The 19,674-nt window shown below is 53.9% G+C and overlaps 7 protein-coding genes across 7 annotated transcripts; 2 read left to right on the top strand and 5 right to left on the bottom strand.

The window, feature by feature from the left end:
• Positions 1-1,175: 1,175 nt before the first annotated feature.
• On the bottom strand, positions 1,176-4,687 carry N7532_003812 (serine/threonine-protein kinase; the record flags this gene model as incomplete). Its single annotated transcript, XM_056616306.1, is given in 4 exon segments — positions 1,176-3,893; positions 3,920-4,412; positions 4,483-4,656; positions 4,668-4,687. The coding sequence occupies 4 exon segments, from the start codon at positions 4,685-4,687 to the stop codon at positions 1,176-1,178; spliced, it is 3,405 nt and encodes a 1,134-aa protein (XP_056476663.1).
• A 1,644-nt stretch (positions 4,688-6,331) lies between these two features.
• N7532_003811 (GTPase-activating protein GYP6) lies at positions 6,332-8,790 on the bottom strand (the record flags this gene model as incomplete). Its single annotated transcript, XM_056616305.1, has 6 exons — positions 6,332-7,524; positions 7,579-7,721; positions 7,774-8,294; positions 8,389-8,547; positions 8,603-8,717; positions 8,768-8,790. 6 exons carry the CDS (start codon positions 8,788-8,790, stop codon positions 6,332-6,334), a joined length of 2,154 nt encoding a protein of 717 aa, XP_056476662.1.
• A 231-nt stretch (positions 8,791-9,021) lies between these two features.
• Positions 9,022-10,539, top strand: N7532_003810 (uncharacterized protein; the record flags this gene model as incomplete). The annotated part of the gene is made up of 1 exon (XM_056616304.1): positions 9,022-10,539. The coding sequence occupies one exon, from the start codon at positions 9,022-9,024 to the stop codon at positions 10,537-10,539; it is 1,518 nt and encodes a 505-aa protein (XP_056476661.1).
• A 670-nt stretch (positions 10,540-11,209) lies between these two features.
• phzA (putative serine/threonine protein phosphatase) lies at positions 11,210-12,951 on the bottom strand (the record flags this gene model as incomplete). The annotated part of the gene is made up of 3 exons (XM_056616303.1): positions 11,210-11,239; positions 11,365-11,517; positions 11,593-12,951. 3 exons carry the CDS (start codon positions 12,949-12,951, stop codon positions 11,210-11,212), a joined length of 1,542 nt encoding a protein of 513 aa, XP_056476660.1.
• A 2,082-nt stretch (positions 12,952-15,033) lies between these two features.
• Positions 15,034-15,427, bottom strand: N7532_003808 (LSM domain-containing protein; the record flags this gene model as incomplete). The annotated part of the gene is made up of 2 exons (XM_056616302.1): positions 15,034-15,234; positions 15,317-15,427. 2 exons carry the CDS (start codon positions 15,425-15,427, stop codon positions 15,034-15,036), a joined length of 312 nt encoding a protein of 103 aa, XP_056476659.1.
• A 1,163-nt stretch (positions 15,428-16,590) lies between these two features.
• Positions 16,591-18,210, top strand: N7532_003807 (flavin-containing monooxygenase; the record flags this gene model as incomplete). Its single annotated transcript, XM_056616301.1, has 1 exon — positions 16,591-18,210. One exon carries the CDS (start codon positions 16,591-16,593, stop codon positions 18,208-18,210), a length of 1,620 nt encoding a protein of 539 aa, XP_056476658.1.
• A 434-nt stretch (positions 18,211-18,644) lies between these two features.
• N7532_003806 (uncharacterized protein) lies at positions 18,645-19,334 on the bottom strand (the record flags this gene model as incomplete). Its single annotated transcript, XM_056616300.1, has 2 exons — positions 18,645-19,057; positions 19,175-19,334. The coding sequence occupies 2 exons, from the start codon at positions 19,332-19,334 to the stop codon at positions 18,645-18,647; spliced, it is 573 nt and encodes a 190-aa protein (XP_056476657.1).
• Positions 19,335-19,674: the final 340 nt, after the last annotated feature.

Below are 19,674 nucleotides of genomic sequence, written 5' to 3'. Positions count from 1 at the left end.
ACGTCGACCACCGGGACTGGAGCCGACTTATGAAACTGCCGAGAAATCCGAGAGAGCGAGCGGTGGGGTAGAGAAGAAAAGAAGAAGGGAGGTGAGTGGGATGATGGAAGTGTGGATAGAGAAGAACGCGAGAGAAGCTTTGGAAGTGAAGGCGGAATGGAAGGACTCCGCTGCGCAACGAGGCATGCACAAGTACCCGCGACATTCTGGGCGGGCAGCCCATCTACCGGGACAGCCCATTCAGTCGGAGGTACGGTGTACAACGCCCTCTCGGGGCCCTCGACACACGACGGGGCTTATCTTCTTCCACCCCCACCTGGTGGGACGGGCACTTGGATGTCCTGAGAGTACCCTCAGACACTGTCGTTACTTTGTGGCACACGACCCGATCGGCTGACGACGCCCCGAATAGACTCAAACTCGCGCAAAAAGGCTGGACTTGCACTCAGGGACAACCCCGGCTGCGTGTCTGAGAGGCGACGACTCGCCGTCTTCCAAGCGGGGCGCGCGGGGAAGGAAGGGTGGCGCGATCCGTGGGACAAGGCCACTCACAGCCTCGGAGGCGAGGGACCCAGAGACTGGGACACAAATGGAGAGAGGGAGACCACTAACCACAGAGTACCTGAGGGTAGGCTACGACACTCGACCAAGGCCTGGTCGAAGGTGCGTTGTTTCTAAGCCACTGAAACGGTCGAGGGCCCACTACGAGCCCGCTTTTGCCAAGGAATATGGGCGTACTCCCCCACACGCTAGAAGGCGTCGAATCCACAGAAGAATGTTTATTGTAGATTGGATTGGTTCGCTGTCTAAGTACAACCACGATGGGGGAAAAGAAAGAAACAATGAATGCAAATAGGGTTGTCTTCCAGCGTAAAATTGGAGGTGCTGAGAGGACTTCGACCGTGATGATCCGGGATCCGATGCATTAGAGACAGATTGGTTGGGTTTGTGCATTGCCGAATTTCTGAATTCCCCGAGCATATAACGCGCAGCAAGAAAGATACCCATAAAAAAAGTGAGGATGCCCCTCCACCCGCATTCATATTCATAGTCAGTAAGCAAAGCAAAACGTCGTGGGGTATCGTGTCTTTTTTTCTTTTTTTTTTTTTTTTTTTTTTGTATTTCCGGTCATAACCTGGCGTGAGGGCATAAAGCCATGCAAGTGGTGGAATAATTTAAGAATCGGTCATCCAGGGGTGCTCCATCACCTCGGTGATGGTGAGGCGATTGTCGACATCGCGGTCGAGCATCTTGCGGATCAGGTCGATGCAATCCTCGGAGAAGGGGATGAAGGGAATGCGGAGGGGATGGTCGAGAATTTCGTCGACGTTGTAGAACGGGTTCTCCTTGTAGACGATGGTGTAAAGCAGAATGCCCAGGGCCCAGATATCTTGTTCCTTGCCGCGGTACGACTTTCCCTGCAGAACCTCAGGCGCAGCGTAATCGATGGTGCCCACAAAGACATCAAACGGACCATTCTTGATGTAGGCTGCGCTGCCAAAGTCGATCAACTTGATCCGTCCTTCTCCGTCCAAAACAACGTTTTCGTCCTTGATGTCGCGGTGCACCACCAGGGCCTTGGTGTGCAAGTGGTAAATGGCGCTCACCACCTGCTTGAAGATGTTGCGGGACTCGGACTCGTCCATGCTGGCCTTCAGCTCGATGTAGTCGAAGAGATCCATGCCGGGGAGTCCATGGGGGATCATCTCGATGTAATAGTTGATGTCGTCTTCAAAGAAGCCCTCCATCTCGACAATGTTGGGGTGCTTGTACCCATCGCGGCGAAGGAAATCCAAGACGTGGATCTCGAGAGGGACAGTGCCAAGGCGACGGTCTCGAGTCCAGGTGTCCACCAAGATACGCTTCTTGGTCACGTACTTGAGAACCATCTTCTTGTTCGGATTCTTCTTGAGTCGCGCCAGCTTCACTTGGCCGTAGGCGCCCTGGCCCATTTCTTCCAGGATCACATAATCATTGATGGTGCGCTTTTGCGGGATGTCCTTCTTCGCATTGGCGGGTTTGACTTCAGGCACCGGCTGCACGGGACGATCTGTCAGAGGCTGAGAGGCGGCTTCGCTGAGCTGCTGGCTGAGAGTGGAGCTCGGGGCCTGGACCTCCACAGTGGTGCTGGCAGGTGCAGGAGCCATGGTGTCGTTGGTCAGACCGACCATGGCGTCGTCCTTAGCATTGGCGGAATGAGGAGTGGGGGAGTTGGGCTTGGAGGTCGGCAGTGATGAGGAGGAGAGGTTGGCGGCAGCCCCCGCGGCGTGAATTTGCCGTGAGTAAGTAATCCACAGCGCGTACACCAGCTCAGTGACTGCGACCGTGTCGTCGCTGTCCTCTGAGTCACTGGAGCGTTCCTCGATTTTCTCGACAGGCTCCTTGCTGAAAAAGGTACCGCTCTTGACGACCCGCAATTGAATGTCGACCACAATAGTGGAGCCGTCCCGGTGCTTCGCCAGCAAGCCACTCGGCTCAGTGAATACTGACGCGGCATTCGCCTTGCCATCGCGCAGAATGGATAAGGTGCGTGCGCGACGGAAGCTGTGTTCAGGGATCACGATCCCATCCACCAATGGCACGTTGTCCTCCTCGGTTAACACATCCAGGATCTCATCGAACCCCGGCACCAACTCGGTGATATGGCGTCCTTCAGGGCGGTCCTGGCCAAAAAGAGCTGAAGAGAACACGGAATTGGAGCTGATCACATTCAAAGACGCAGACGACAGCACCATCATTCCCGCGACGTGCGGGAAGCTCGACACTTGCAAAGTACGACTTTCTTCAGACTTGCCCACGGTGACCGGGATACACACGCCGGCTGCGGTGAGAGCAGCAAAATGCTTCAAATCGGTGATCTTGGCTAGCCCCTTCTCCGGCGATATTTGAAGGCAGTCGGTCGGCAGGCGAGGCAGGATCTCAGTGATGGATTGGCCCGATCGGATTACATGGGGGCCCCAGATCTTGTCCACGTCTCCGTCGGCGGCCACAACATTCCAGGATTCGTCGCAATGAACAGATGCAAAGTTCTCTGTGATCTCCTCGAGGACCCAGATGAGGCCGCCACGCTTCTCCATCACCCAAACGCTGGCTGACCCTTTGGTGCCATTCCGCTTCTGGATTGGAACAACATCGCCGCATAACAGAACCCCCCGCGACTTGTTAGCCGGATGGTTGGGGTTGCGAGGATTTCTCGTGCTCGACCCATATCCATCATCGGTCTGTGCTCTGCGGGACTTCTCACGAGATGATGGTTTACTGAGCAGTTGCGCAGTCACCCCATTTCCAAGACCCCGATACTTTGGGTTGACGGCCCGAATGTTCGGTCTCTCGGGCTGCAGTGGCGCGCGGGCTGCGGCATCAGTGCTGGGGTCCCGAAGCTTGGCCTCGAGCCACTTCCTGTGATCCTTTTGTACGACCTCTAGGATGCTGAGCCGACGAACCTCGGACTGGGTGACTCCAAATACAAGACATGAGAGGTCGTTCGCGGCCAAAATGGTCCATGGCGCCTGGGCTTCTGTCCGAAAAACGGCCTGGGAGACGGGGGTCCACTTGCTGCTGTGGGTGTGTAGGGCTGGCATCGGAAATCCCAATCCAGCGGTCGAGGAACTCAGCGAGCCAAAGGGATCGGCAGATGCATATGGTTGCGCTAGAGTCTCCATCAGCTTGCTTTTGAGGGAGACAGAGTTGAGGTCCGTGTATGTACGTTTTAAGCTTACGCGCCGGGACGTCGGAGCCGATATCAGGTCCTTTCTGGATTGTGCGATGCGGTCGCTGGGGGTGGGACTCAGCATTTGCGAGCTGTCGGATGTGGCCTGGTATCCTGGGGGCGGGAAATCCGGGGAGGACATATCCCGAGAGCTGCTTGGGGGGATCCATGGTCCGAGAAGGCCCTTTCGAAGATGTTGTCGCCATTGACATCGGCAGGTCCGGTCAGAGGGGCGCGCATATGGGCTTGCTCTTCCTCGAGAACATTGGCTCGCGTCAAAAGATCCATCATGCTCTGCATGTCCGAGTCACCCATCGCATTCGCCTGGGCATTGGCGAGTCCCGGGTTGCTGGCGGCCCATCCCATGCGATCGCGCATGAAATCAATCGATCGCTTGAGAATATTTTGTCGGCTGTGTAGCAGCTCTTCCGATTGTTGCGCGAATGAAAAAGAGTGTAATGATTCCAGGGGGAACCGATGCAGGTCCTCCAAGTCACCAAAAGCCTGGCTCATCGACATGCGGCCGGCATGCGCACGGGATGAAGAACTTGAGCGTGGTGACGGGGAAGGACGTGAGACGGAGCTCATCGGAGCCAACGACGAAGTTGACAGATTGGGAAGTGTCAGTACCCGCGAAGGCTGGTGTCGTATACGATCGAGACCGGTTGGGCCGAGTCCATGCTCGCTCTCGAACAACGGAGATCTGAAGATGCGGTGAATCCGTCAGTCTCCTTCTACATGGAGGGGGAGGGCTACAGAGGGTGACAGCCTACCTAGCGAGAGGGTCATATCCCGACGAAACACTATCTACCGAGCTCCGCAAGGGCTGGTCTGTTTGTAGGGAAAGGGTGCAAAAGCCTGACTCCTCCGACGACTCGGGCGATTCGGAGAGGGGACTCAACGGAGACGACAAAGGACTCGGTTCGCCTATAAAGGTAATCAGCAAGCTGCGCCGGACATCAACTCAATCGAGCGCATGGCGAGGTCTCCATCCCACGAGGCTCTTTCAGGAAATGTGATTCCCTCAAGTGATGTAGGAAGGGGGGTCGATCGCGGTCAGATGGGCATCCCCGGAGCATGCAAACTCTTTTTGATTGCTCTCACTCTCTCCGTCGTCGCGATTTCATTTGATCGAGTGGGAAAGGCGTGAGGAAAACAGGCCCGCGGCGTGGTATTCCCTCCGAACTGAGCTGCATGCTTCTGTGGGTGCTTTCATCTGGCCGGTGCTCCAACCCCCCTCTCTCGCGCTGCCTCGCCGGCCACCACGAACATGTGAAACTGCCCAAAGAAGACACATGACTTACCATCGGGGTTGTATGCCGACCCCATTCTCTTAGGATCGGAGACTTCCCAGCCGGGTGGGACAAGGATAGACGAGGCTCAGCGGGAGCGACGAGTCGAATGCGACATGGAAGGGAGAGTCATTCGCTCGTGTCAGCGGGCAGCGACCGGGTGGATGAGAGGGCAGCTGCCTCGGAACGCGCCCGGCATATGTGGCGTCGCGGACGAAGCTCGCGGGTCTTTCTTGCTTTCTTTCTCTCTCCAGGAGAAAAAAAAAAGGAAAGGGAGGATACAGCGGGGTCTTCGGTGGGGAGGGAAGAAAGGGGCGGGGGTGATGTAATGAGAAGGGCCTCCACCGCGTAAGAAAAAATAAGGACGGACGCTCGAGTCGATGATTGACGGAGTTAGATCGACCGATCGGCACGGGACGAAGGCCGTTGCTTCTACTCTCTTACGGTCCTATGCCTATGAGTATAGGAGGATTGGTAAGGCGTCGAGAGGTTGGGACAGGAGAAGGTGCTACTAGTACTAAAGTAATACATAGTACCGCCTGTACAAGTATGGGACCAGCTAGGACCTCGCCAAGTATCGCAGCCTCAGACTGGGACGAGCAACTACGCACAGCCCTTCGGTCCCCACTCGTCTCGAGTCCTCACGTAGCACCTTTGCCGCTGGCTTTGTGTCGTGGTTATTTTCTTGCCCGACAGATCCGAGGCCCCACCACCATCTCGCACTAGGGCCCAATGACAGCGGTGCCAAATCCAGTTTACCAACGCGGTGCCGATGACGAGGTTGTTCCTGATGCACAAGGCTCCTTGGTGGTTCTTTGTTGAAACACGCTAGTTACCAGATCGGGATACAGACCCTGGGGTAAGCCCGCTTCTGGAAGCGATCGAGAGATCCACTCGTCATCGATGTCGGCAGTTGGACAAATACAGAGTCAACTATATCATTGGGCAGAATACATATTATCAACATAGTAGATGCGTGGTCGAATTTTAGCATCGAAACATCGCCCATCGTCGTCTCGTTATTGTGAAGAATGTCTTAGAGCTCATGGCAACAGCGTAAAATGCTCTACTACTAGATTACTATGGCAGGCAATCAATCAATCAAAGCTCCGACGACGCCAATGTCGCCAATATCCGATATCACAAAAACAACTATGCCACCCTCACGGAAAAGGTCTACATGAGCGACTCCTCTCGATTCACCGACGGCTAACCTTCGAGATCGCGCAGAGCTGAACTCGCGCTCCGGCGTTTCACAGCGAAGGGGTTCTTCCTCCCGCTCCGCCCGCATATGCGTCGGTGACCGGGATGCGATCCATAACCCTGTCCTTTACAGCGGACCCCGGGCACCCCGGAGACTGCGCAGGGCCAGTTCATCGTGCTCGGTATCGGAGCCTGGCTTCTCCTCTGCACTATTGCCGAAGAGTGGACTACCCCTGGTTCGGGGCGGCTCCGGATGTCGAGTCTGTTCCGGCGGCACCGATGCCGAACTCACGAAACTGGAGAGGTTTCGGCTGCCTTCTAACATCCACGAGAAACCTGCATCCGACAGGGATGGCCGTATGCTCGGCCGCTGTACATCCCGCCTTGCTTCAGCCGGGCAGTCGGTCTTGGCTGCGCCCACCGTGCTGGCCGGTGTCAAGGAGCTCTTCCCTGCGCTTGGCTGGGGGTTGCACGCCTCGGAATCTGTTGTGCCCTGTTGATCATCCCCACTCGTACCTGCGGGAGTCTCTTTGATGTTGGGGTCTTTTGGTGGTAGGAGTGGTGATGGGACGGGCTCAATTGTCTCATCTTCTGCGTTGGAAGGCCCGGGTACTGGCAGCGGCAGCGATGAGTCTTCGAGGCAGGTTTGAACCGTCTCGGCTCGCCCCAGACTCTGCTGCAATGCACTGTTTGTGACTGGATCGAGATCCTTTACAGAGGTCAGTTGCGAGCGGAGGTCCTTCAGTGCTTCGCCCAATGCAGTTGCTAATTCATGGTTTCTTTCTTCCAGGCGATTAATTTGTGTTTTCAAGCCTAGTTCAGTCGTTGCCGGGGTTTTCAAAATCTTTGTCGGAACAGTAGCGGAGTGTCTGCGGTCCGCAATGTGAGCTCGTAGAGCCGGTTCGTAGTTCATCGTTTGCATGTTTTTCCTCGCTTCGGTCACCGCTCCTCGAACGGCTTTCGCTACACCCCAAGATTCGGTCCGCCGCTGGATCCCCTGTGAAACGTCTTGGAAGAGTGACTCCAGGCTCTTGGGACTATTTCTGGCCGGGGAATGTGCGGAAGAGTTACTTCCGCTGCTGTTTGTCAGGTCGTCCCACAGATGAACTCGTCGCGCGGGTCGCAAACGGGATTGGCTGTGGCGCTTTGAGGATTCCGGTTCTCTGCCAGAATACTTGGAAATTATGAAGCTCCCTCGTTCCGCCGTGGGATTTTGCTCAAGGTAGAGTGCATCGTAAACAAAGCTCCGCGGTTCATGCAGTTGAGGAGATGGGTAGCGTAACAACAACGACAATGCACCCGAATAATCCGCGTTGAGAACTAAAGTATGTCAGCAAAGACCTGAAATATTATATGCGGATTTCAGATACTCACGTTCCCAGCGGATACGGAGTAGCATTGCGATGCAGGTAAAATCCACAAGATCGGGTCGTAATCCATTGGCGAACATCACGTCCCACATCACCAACACATCGTCAAAGGGGAATTCTCTTCCGAAGAGCAAGCGCATCCAACGGCTAAAATCCAATTAATTCGACGCTTCCGAGATTGACAGGATTTAATACTTACGTCAAAAATATTTGTGGCAGCACCTCTACTACTTGCAGATGATCTGCTAACTCGTGGTCTATAGTCCCAAGAGCCTCTTTGTGAAGATATTCGCACCGACTGACAATCGGAATGACATCCATCTGACCACCCGACGATCGAGTCTCTCCATGTTCATAAAAGGTGCGAGCTGTCTGCATGACGCAGAGAAATAATGTAAATGAATCATGCTCCACAAACTTGGCATCAAGCAGGTCCAACATCAGCTCGTCATTTTTGTTCTCCGATGCATTTGCTGTCTTTTCCGAGGGCGACTGGATGGAATCTCGGTCGATAACCCAGAGAATTGGGGCTAGCAATTCATGCATGCCTTGCCGGTAGCCAACATCTGGGTTGAGCTTCGAGTAAACAAACAAGATGTCGGTCAATTTGGACTTGGTCGCCGGCTCCTGGAAGAAGTAGTTTTCTTGCAAGCATCGATCTACGTCTTGAAGAATTTCAGCCCGAAGCTTCTCATCATGACGAAGTGTTTGCCAGGGTGACTATCCGGTAGAAACAAAATAGAAAGTTGATCAGCGAGAGCTCCCGTCTTTTCGCAATATCTTGGCGATGTATCGCAAGCTTCGCCTTACATACCTCTTCGTCATCTGCCAGTGGATCAGCAGTGGACTCCAAGTCGTCCGGATGCTCGATGTATTTCAGAAAATGAGCGCGAAGTGCGCCATACGCATCACGCGACTCGTCCAATTTCGTCGCCCATTGTTCGCGATCAAGACCCTCGAAGAGCAGAAACACCTGCAAGTAAAATGAGCGCTTGAACAGAAGCTCCGTTTTGACTATTCTCACACACTTTCCAGCAAATCGACCTCAGGCCATCGTTGCACAGCTTTCCTCCCTGGTCCGCTCGGAGCGCGGATCGAAAATCGGCGGGAGCGTCGTTACCGAAGAGATTCGCCCATCTCTTTCTGCGAAAATTTAGTGTGACACTCAGTTTCTTCGCTCAGATAGCACGCACCTGGTCTCTTCAATGGTTCTCATTTCATGCGACTGTGGCTGGAGTATGGCGGAGGGAAGATGGGGTGAGGGGAAGGGCGATAATGTAATCCGCACCTTATCGCACACCAACTTGCCGCCGCAACATCTCCGACTCCAACCCGTCGAAGCCGACTACCCCGGGGTGGAACGTGGCCGATCACTCGGTTCCACTGCAGCCTGCGTTTGATCACCGGCCAAAGACCCTTCTCCAGACCTTTACGATACCTGGCTACGATGTCCGCGGACTTGTTGGCAGAATTCGGCCAAAGCTCTGACCCCGCGCAAAGCTCCGCTGGCGGACAGCGGACAACCACTGGCAGTCAACAACCACTGATGAACTCCCTGATTTCCGATTTTGATCAATCTGATGACATCTTCTTCGGTACTGGACCATCCCGACTGAGTGGAAGCCAATCCTTCAATTCCGGTACGGCCTCTAGCCAATACACGACCCAGGCACCAGCAGTCGCTCTTCGACAAGCTCCGAGTTTTCAAGCAGTTGATCTACCTCGACGAAATGACAGCGACGTCCTTTTTGATGCGACGGAAGACATACCAGCCGCTAGCGATACGGAAGATGATTGGGGAGACTTCGAGGGGCCAGAGTGTACCACTGCCCCACCGACTCAGGCGATATATTCAAATCCCTCTCTACCAAGGTCCCAACCACCTAGTGGACCACATATACCAGAACCGATCGACCTACTAGACTCTTTATCGATTGAAATTTCGGCTCCGTCTACAAATAATCAGCCCAAAGGCTCGGAGAACAAGCCGCCTCTACAAGCTAGCAACCATCCGCCAAACCCCGAGCCAACATGGGACGACGACTCTTTCGGCGATTGGGGGGAGTTCGCAGATGCGCCTTCCAAGCCTGAGCCAGCACCTAAGCCTGGACCTATACATGCTTCAAAACCCAAGTCACCTCCAAAAAGAAAGCCTATAAAAGTTGTCCCTCCTCCACAACCAACCTGGGACGACAACGCCTTCGAAGACTGGGGAGACTTCAACGACGGTCCAACCCCATCTCCCGCTCCAGCGCCAGCACCGCCAAAGCAAAACATAACATTACCAACTCCATCTCCAGGCAGCTTCACCTCGGGGAATATATCATCACCCGCAAGCGTCCGACCCACTAACATCCCCCCACCATCCGTCCTCCTCGAACTCCTCGTCGACATAATGAACAACCTCCAAAAAGAAGCAGTAACAGCCAGCAAAACCAAACAAATCCCAACAGAACAAAAAGACACAGCCAACAAAATACACACCACCCTCTTAACCGCAAGCCGAATAATAGCCGGCCGCACCCTCCGCTGGAAGCGGGACACAATCCTCAGCCAAAGCATGCGCATCGGACCCGCACGCGCCGGTAAATCCAGCGGCATGAAACTTAGCGCCGTCAACAAGCACGAAGATGTCAAAGAAGAGCAAGATGCGGTTGATGTCCTCGCACTTTGGCGTGAGCGAGCGGCGCTCTTCAATGCTGCTGTTCAGGGTGCGGGTCTTCGGCCCATCCCGACTGTTCCTGGACCAGCGGCGCTCAAAGTTCTAACTGCGAAACCGGGACAAGGGGCATTGAAGGCTACGCATGCTTGTGCGCTTTGTGCACTTAAGAGAGATGAGAGGGTGTTGAAGGTTGATGAGGTAGATGTGCAGGATAGTTTTGGGGAATGGTGGACGGAGCACTGGGGGCATACCGCATGTCGATTGTTTTGGGAAGCGAATCATAGGTTACTTGGACAGCGATAATTTGCTGGATCTATCATGCATTACACTACTTTGAAATGAATTCTATATTCACAAGAATCATTTACGAGTTTCATAGGCACCATATAGATAGAAGAAACAATTGCAAATTCGAATCACCGTGGCTATGAGCGGCTTCAGAAAAAGTCTCTTCCAAATACCGATACTAGGAGAAGAGAGTAGATACAGTACATGAAAAGAAGAAGCAGGCAGAGCGGGAAAAATTCCCTACGGCAGAGCCCAGGCGTGCCCGACCAGCAAGGCTGGAGGAACATGTACGCCAGGGTACACTTCTGGGATACCGCTGATAGCACAGGGAACCTTCGTAATTTCCATGTCGACGGTTTCGAGCGCCACGCTCTGGCTCGCATGGACCCAACAGGTGCATGAGAAAGGCGAGAAATCTCAAGCGCGGATCGAACGGGGTTTTCTGTTTCTGTTCAACGGCTCCAGCGAGATATCCGTAGACAAATCGGGGCCTTGAAAGCGGTGCAGAAGCGCCAATTACGCAATTCAGCCTTGGGCCATGATCCAATTAATGGAGAGGCTTCCACGCGGCTGGCAATGAGAAGATTGTGGTCAATTTCTGTCGGTAACTGCGGTCGCCATGGAGAATGAGACGACTCTCGCAGGTTGATAATCGGGCCAAGAATTCATCAAGTTGTAGACAATCTTAATAACTTTGAGCGGCTGGCAGTGCAGGCTGCGGATAGGTCGTCAGTATTTGCTAGCAAAAGTCGCTGGCCAGATGCCTAGACATGGTTCCACGACGTACGAGGATCGCTTGGCACAAGATAACTGGTGCATGCAAAGGGGCCAAGGACTCACCGGACTGTTCAACATGCTGTTTCGCTTATTGCGACCCTTCTTGATGTGGTTTTTCAGTGCGGTCGAGTCCAAAGGTTTCAACAACTCGAAGCTACAGAGCAGTTCACCTGAAACAGACATGATCGCGCCCCAATTGTCAAATTCGCCGCAGTACTAAGAAAAGACAAGTCAGCATGAACCCCACAGCGAGCAACAGATGCGGATGCCCAAGCGGGGTAGGACACTTACATTAGGTGCGGAAAATACCGTCACCAGAACACGATCCTGGTAAAATTCATATCCATCTTCAACCACCATGTGTGCACGGCACACCAGGTCGAAATCGTGCCTCTGCAAAAAGTTCATAATCACTTTTTTGCCAAAGCAATAGCTGACACCACGCTCGTTGGGCTCCCAATCTTCCTCCATATCCGCTGGGTCACTCCAAAGAAGGTCATTCAGCAAACCATAGTCGGGCACATCGGTAGGTCGTGCAATGCCTCGAATGTCGTCCATATGCGATAGACTCGGCGAAAGACCTCCATGGACACAGAAGATCTTTCCCGCAACGATTGATGCAATCGGGAGGCAATTGAAAGTATCGATGAAGGTTTTCCAAACCTTGATATTGCATCGCCGCTTACATTCGTCATAGAACCCATAAACACGTGTGACGTTGGCACACTCGTGGTTGCCTCGAAGCAGGAAGAAATTCTCAGGGTACTTGAGCTTATAGCACAGCAAGAGGAGAATGGTCTCCAGACTCTGTTTGCCTCGATCCACATAATCACCTAAGAACAGATAGTTCGACTGGGGAGGAAATCCGCACATTTCGAAAAGGCGAATGAGATCGGTATATTGACCGTGAACATCACCGACGATCTTGACAGGAGCGGAGAGCTCTAGGAGTGCGGGCTGAGAAAGAAAAAGTTCACGGGCAGCCGAGCAGACGGCTGTAATCTCGGCATTCTTCAGACAAACAGTCTTGGTGACCTTAGTCGAGTATCCCGCATCTAACAGTCGCGTGATCATGTCGTCGAGATCAATGGACTTCAGAGCGCCCATACCCATGCCGGGAGATCCGGATGTCTCCAGCGGGGCATTCAAAATGAAATCCAAGATAGGATTCACTTGATTCGGTTTCTTGATCAAAATCGATTCACCCGCCACGCCACCAGGGCCGGCTGGCGGACCACCCTGAGGAGGATCGTCGGATACCAGGTCAACCTCGCCACTCTGTTGCATAGCGCTCACATCCTTATGGCCGCGTTGCAGGCTGGTAGACAGCGATGGAGAAGGGGGAGGTTCGGGGGAGCCATTGCGTGAGGGGCCTTCGGAGCCAGGCGAAGAGAGACCAGCATTGGAGCCGGGTCGGCTGCCGGACGACTTGGCCGACCTGATTGAGCCGGCATCGGAACGGTCACCTTGACTGTCGGTTTGGGAGAGGGCAGTTGTCGAGCCACGAGGGCTGTCGGAGCTTCGGATCTTGGAGCGAATTGAGCCACGGAGAGAGCGGATTGATTCTTTGGTGTCGGATTTCGAAAAGGACGGGTACGACTGCAACGGGTCGCCCGAGCCGGCGTTGCTCTTGGAATGCGACTGACCCATTGCTGCAAGGCTGGGATGACTGCCAAGCTTGGGTTTGGGGGAACGCACGAACAGCGGGAGTTCAAACCGCTACGCCGAGAAAATACCCCCTGGATGTTGGAATGTCTTGGCTCCCAGCTCCTGAGGAGGTTTCGACCCAACCAAGGTATATTAGGCTTGCAGGTCCCCTGCGCACAGAGTCCGAGGTGATCCCTGCAGGTGTCGACACTAGCGAGATCTGTATGGATCGAGCTTCCCTAGGCAAAGCTGGACAATGGAGGCAGACGAGATGAGGGCGCTAGAAAGGGCCGTGGGAGAAGGACCGAGTCGAAGAGAATAGAGGGGCGCGTGAAGACGTGAAGAAGGGCTGGCGAGGGCGACTACGTGGGCAAGGGGTGGTCGAGAAAAAAGAAGCAGCTGGCGATTCCGGAGCGGGAGGTGGGCGGGCAGCTTCAGCACGGACAGAAGCTCCTTCTGCACGCGGGATTAGTTTTGTCCACACAGCACGAGGGCAGAGTCGAGGGGAGCAAAGGGCGACAGCAGGGCTGAACTCCACAAAAGCTCAGATGGTATGTGGAGGTGGGCAAGGCAAGGGAGGAATTGGGAAGTTTGGTCGTGGTGGATTTGGGGCGTGGACAAGCGGGTGGAGGAATGCGTCATGATCGGACTGGGCTGGGTCTGCGGCACAGCGGGCGACCAGACCTACCGACGAGAAGGCATAGAACTCACTTTGGGGTGCGATATGTTTTCTTCTGCTGTTGACTAGGGAGGATGACACAAGATGGAAGAGGGGAAGAGGAAGAGCCGGGGTAGGCGAAAGTACTCCGCCACCGCTAGACGTAGGGAAGGTACTTTGGGGGTACTCGTCCCTAGCGGGAGCTGCGTCGCTTCTGGCCACAGCTGCGGTTAGCTAAGCCGGATCATCGCCGGGCCGGGGAGGGGCCTAGGCCATACTTTGGAGGGCTTTGTTGGCCGCGATTATTTATAGTCGAGCCATCACCGATTCTCTACAAGGCCGTGGGCCAGTGTGGGAAAGCGTGGTTCATAAAGGCCTCGCTAGGTCGAATGGAGTCTAGGTGGGTGCGGGTGGAGGAGGCAATCCGCCACTCCGCCCAAGGCTACCATATTGTACATACTACACTCAGGGCTTTGCTCTCTCCGATAAGCGGACACACACGGTTCTTTCAATTTCCAGGTTTGAATTTCGTCCGACGAGCTGGAACAGTCCATGCGAATACTGCTGCAAACTAAGGCCTATCGTAACTTTGCCCGCTCCCCCCCCGGTCACCACAAAGCCCGCTGGAGGGAGCTTAGACCCCACCTGCGCTCCTATCACAAACCGCGGGGGAGGAAGGGCTGAGGCATCCCGTCACCTTTCTGACGCCACCATCTCCTTCCCACCCATCCCCACACACACACAAAGGAAATCTGATAGATCTCCCTCCGGCGCTAGCAGTGGCCCGGGGTCGTCTGGCTTGCCCTGAGCAGAACTAGGCCGAGCCTGTTCAACGGCACAGATCCAGTCCCGCCCCTGGCCGCGTTGCAGATTGGGTGGAGGGGAGCCGCAGATAGTCTTGGTCCTGCAAAAAAGTCACTTCCCCTGCACGGCGCCAAGGTATCTCCGTGGCGGAGACACCGCCTTTTTCCCCTCCTCCCAGGGCGCGCCTGTGCAGGGGTGCAAGCGTACCCGCCAAAATACCGCCTCGGGCTGACTCGAAGAAATCTCCAACTGGGTGATCGCTGACAGCGGAAACTGTTGGTCAAGCCCGCCATACTGTGATGCAGATGCAGTGTTTCTCGTGCCACGTTGATTCCGGAGCTACGAGCATAGGCCCTCCAGGAAATCGTCCTTGGCAGCCCCACGTAGGGTCCTCGTGCCGGCGGAAAAGTAAGTGCCAGGACGGTGATGCAGGGCATAGGGCAGGAACTGGGCTAACCGAAGAGTGGGTTATCCATGAGTGGTTCGCGCGGGACTTAGTCGTTCCGGGGTAGGTCGTATGCAAATGTCGGCCAATATATCGACGATGCCTCATTGGAAAATGAAAAAGCAGTCAGTATCTCGTGAACGTGAAAGTGCACATGCACGTGCTCTGGTTCGACTCTCTACTCCAGCTCAATCTTCGTAATATGTCGGCCGGGGATTACGATAAGTCCGATGAGTCGACTCGTCATGTTGACTTTGACGGTGGTTTTCGGCGCGTGCGACAAAGAATTGCAAGACTCGCTCTGCTTCGCGGCGGCTTCAACGGCGGTAGTGGTGGGTCGACGATACTCGAATGAGTTGGCCAGAATGAGATTTCTCTCCTAGAACACGATGCCTGTCAGCATGGCTCGCGAAAAAGCGAGGCGGAATTCGAGACGTCAATTGTGCTGACGAGCTGCTTACCGCGTCTGTGCACTTGAAGATGCCGACAAACATACGAGTGTCGGTCGTGTGCACGCGTAATGAGCGACCAAGAAGGCCGTCGAGATATTGGACAGCTTTTTCGGTATCCATAGTCGTCTCGAGGTCGTCGGCTTTCGATCAAGCGGATTAGGTCGATAGGAGGGGCAGTCGGTACCGAGGTTAGATAGCTTTCTGCAGAGGGCTGCGATATGCGTTTTCGGGTTCGCAGTATATATGGTAGCCACATGCAGCGCTGACTCGTCTCGGTCGCTTCGATCTAGCTCTGCGCCCACTGGGGGTTTCTCACAAATTGCAGGTCGGAGCTTGGAGAGAAGACGTCAACGGCAACAAACATTTTGATCGGTGAGACAAACACTGTTTATGCCTCAGGCAGGAATTTACGTGGGCAAGAGCGGCCATGACGCAGATTCAATCAAACCAGTGCCAACAGAACAATCAAGGTTTCTGACCTCAAATATGAGCTAAAATAGGCATGACTACCATTTATAATTTTAATAGCGAAGCGGCATTCTTCTATCTGTATCGGTGTTGGAAATGATTGATACTATTTGCATATGTCTGGATCCCTCGATGGGAGATATATATAACTATCACATTCCACACATAAATTATTTGATGAGACTGTGTATCCATTAAGCCGTGAATCACCTTTCAAAAGACAAAATTTTTCGCTGCATTTCGAAACAGAACCGAAGGCTTGGTGTATCAAATATGGCACTGACCAAGTATTCCAGGGATGGTGGAGCGGGGCATTAAGGCGACATGATCTGGATGTTGGCGAGCTCCGTCAACTAATGCAGCGACTGCAACCCTACACAATCATGGGAAAAGCACCGTGTCCCGCAAGGGCTGTACCGGGCACAATGCTACCGAAATAATCCCCTGATGCCATCGTCTATAGTCTAAACGGGGACGCCTGAATCAATCAGCGGCAAGGAACCAAGCGTTAGCCGAAGCTCACCGTGGCATAATACAGCTTAAGCCTGGGGCCCCTGGGGGGACAGAGGGAGCTTCCAGGAGGCCCTAGGCCACGACTTATGCAGTTCCAGGGCAAATTGTGCCGCGCAGATCTCCGCATTCCATGCGGGGCTCGCAGCAAGGAATGGCTTTAGGTTAGCCATTTCGCCAGCACTAACCACCAACTGACTCGGGGTCGGTTGCGGAAGAATCAGGTCGCCCAGAAAATTGGCTTAAGAGGAAGTTTTACCCCGGGTTTCTGGTACTCCAGCTCGAACAAACATTATATTTGGATCATGACAGTCCTCGAAACAGACGCTTTGATTGTTGGCGCCGGCTTCTCGGGCATTTACCTTCTTCACCGACTCCGCGATCAGCTCAAGCTCAACGTGAAGATTGTGGAAGCGGGGTCCGACGTGGGGGGTGTTTGGCATGCGAACGTGTATCCTGGAGCCCGAGTTGATTCTCCCTCTCCGGTCTATAGCTTCGGCATTGAGGAGGTTTGGAAGGGTTGGAATTGGTCACAAGCGTACCCTGGCCAGAAGGAGCTCCAGGAATACTTTCACCACGTTGATCGAGTCCTGTCCGTTCGGAAGAACTGTATCTTCAACTCTCGAGTCAATGCGGCCCAATTCGATACGACCACGGCTCGTTGGACTATCAAAACAGAGGATGGGAAGACGATTGTCGCGAAGTATTTCCTTCCCGCCGTGGGGTTTGCCTCGCAGAACTATATTCCTCCTTGGAAAGGTTATGATTCATTCCAGGGCACCATTCACCATACCTCTGAATGGCCTCGCGATGGAGTAGATGTGCGAGGCAAGCGAGTGGCTATCATTGGCAGTGGTGCGACCGGTATCCAAGTCACCCAAGAATGGGCCAAAGAGGCCGAGGAGACCTTGGTATTCCTACGCACTCCAAACTACGCACTCCCGATGCGGCAAAAGACTTTCGACCCGGCAACACAGAAGAAGCAACAGGAAGAAATGGCCGAGCTGTATGCCTTCTGTGCTTCCACGGGAGGTGGCATGCCGTATCGGCCGGAGCAACTGCCCAAGGCACTCGCAGAATTCGAAACGCGAGAGGAGGCAGCAAAACATGTGAAAAGGATGTACGACGATGGTGGCTTTGGTTTCTGGGCGCTGGCCCTGTCTGACCTGACATTGAATGAGGAGTCCAACCGCTTTGCCTATGACATCTGGGCGGAGAGAGTCGGTCGAAGAATCCATGATCCTGCGAAGCGTGCACTGCTGGCGCCGTCTGAGCCTCCCCATCCGTGGGGCACCAAGCGTCCGTCGTTGGAGCAGGACTACTACGAGCAATTCAATCGATCTAATGTGAACATCGTTGACACGAAGAAACACCCGATCGCGGAACTCACGCCAAAGGGTATTGTCACTGATGATGGCAAAGTCCATGAAGTGGACATCATTGCCGTTGCGACGGGTTTTGACGCCAGCACTGGCAGCCTGTCCAAGATGGGCATCAAAGATCTCGACGGCATTGATCTAGGAACGCGTTGGAAAGAGGGGATTATCAGTCTGCATGGAATGACTGTGCCCGGATTCCCAAACATGTTCCTGCCCTACTCAGTGCAATCTCCAACGCCGTTCACCAACGGTCCTGTCTATATCGAGAAGCAAGCCAACTGGATTCGCGACATGGTCCAAAAAATGGAGACTAATGGGATTCGCTATATCAATCCTCAAGAGAAAGCTGCTCAAGAATGGCGAGCGGAGGTGCAGGACATTGCCAATATGACGTTGTTCCCTAAGACCAAGTCGTGGTACCAGGGTGCCAATATTCCCGGGAAGCCTGTCGAGCAAATCTACTATCTTGCAGGAATGCCGATGTACTTTGAGAAGTGCTATGCGGCTCTAAATGACAAATTTGCCGACTCTTTTGTCAGTGCTTAGGCGGCGTATCTGCTTGGGAACTGCAAAAGGGGGCTATTGTCGGCTTGAAGTTGATGGGACTTTACCCGCCTTAAATGACCATCTTATTTCATGTACAGTCTTTTCTTTCAAGTGCTTCCCCCCAGTGACTGGAGCTGCTCTGCATTGGGTAAATTAGACATGTCTTGAAGAACAATGTCCGTTGAATTAGGGCTGATGAATAGATATGTTCACATAAACACGACGCCTTTCCTCGCCACGGTGATGCTCCAGAATAGTAAAATCCTAGCGCCACATAACTCCTAGTCCATCATAAAAATTGAGGACCAAACACGAACAAATAACCTCAACTCCAAACGAAGCAACATCAAAAGGAAATCACGAGAAGATAACAGCAGCACTCGATAGAGCGACCAGCGCGCGACGGATCATACCGACAATCCTTGCTATGGAGATCACATCCAACCCAAAGCACCCATATTGGCAGTGTTTGAGCCCGCGCTGCTAGCGTCGGTATCCATATCCATGTCCATGTCAACATCCATCTGGTTGAGCCCGGGGCTCATGGTCTCGCTTCCATTGGAACTGCCCACCGAGTTCATGCGTTCGAAAGCCTCCCGTTGCATAATAGCGCCCTGATCCAAAGCAGTCTCATTGGCGCGTGGCGCCAGCGCCTCACGGGATGGTTTGAAGGGGATGGCCGGCTGAGCGCGCGGCTGGAAGAAGCGATGCAATGTTTGCTGGCGCGGGTCAACGATTTCGGTGGAGGCATCGAAAGTCGTTTCCGAGTCCATGCTTTCGTCACAGGCGTCCATAGCTGTGGCATTTTGCTGCTGCTGGGCAGAGAAGATCCACCGGAGTGTTTTCGCTAGTCCGGTCAGCTGAAGTTCAGGCGGTCCGCGTCGGAGGTTGAGCAGACGAGCAATGCTGCTCACCTAACAGGACCAAAAATTGGATCCATGGGCATTTGGCGTGGTCTACTCACCATAGACTGCCTCATCGCTTGGGCGACCGTCCCGAAAGCGCTTCCGGGTGCGACTGTGGAGGTGTTTGGAGCTGTCCGTCATGTCCCAGTCGCCAGATGTGGGCGCGAATGGGCTGGAGGGCATTGCGTCGAAGGTGGTCGACTTTCGCTTGAGCGACATGGTGACAATTGGGATTTAGATGGAGAAAATGCAACGTCTTGTATCCCAAGCCTGCCAGAGGGAAAGTGGTCAGGTTGCATCTGGGAAGAAGGACCAAAGGAAGGCTGGGAATGCGATTGGCGTCTCGCGTTGCTCCGGACACGCTAGGCCCGAAGGGGTAACATTGCACAAGCGTCGCGACAGTAACCAAGAGAGTGTGATCACTTCAGTGTCGTGATCTATTCCTGCTTATGATCCAACTTTGAAAATTTATCGAAAATGTTTTAGATCGTAGAACAACCAATGGATAATTACGAAAATGCTTGGTGGGATTGTGGTGGCCGCTGGCACCTTTGTGACG

The sequence above is a fragment of the Penicillium argentinense genome (assembly GCF_028826775.1).
Source record: "Penicillium argentinense strain IBT 30761 chromosome Unknown utg000004l_segment0_segment0, whole genome shotgun sequence".
Classification (NCBI taxonomy): domain Eukaryota; kingdom Fungi; phylum Ascomycota; class Eurotiomycetes; order Eurotiales; family Aspergillaceae; genus Penicillium; species Penicillium argentinense.
This window is presented reverse-complemented; position numbering and strand designations above follow the sequence as displayed.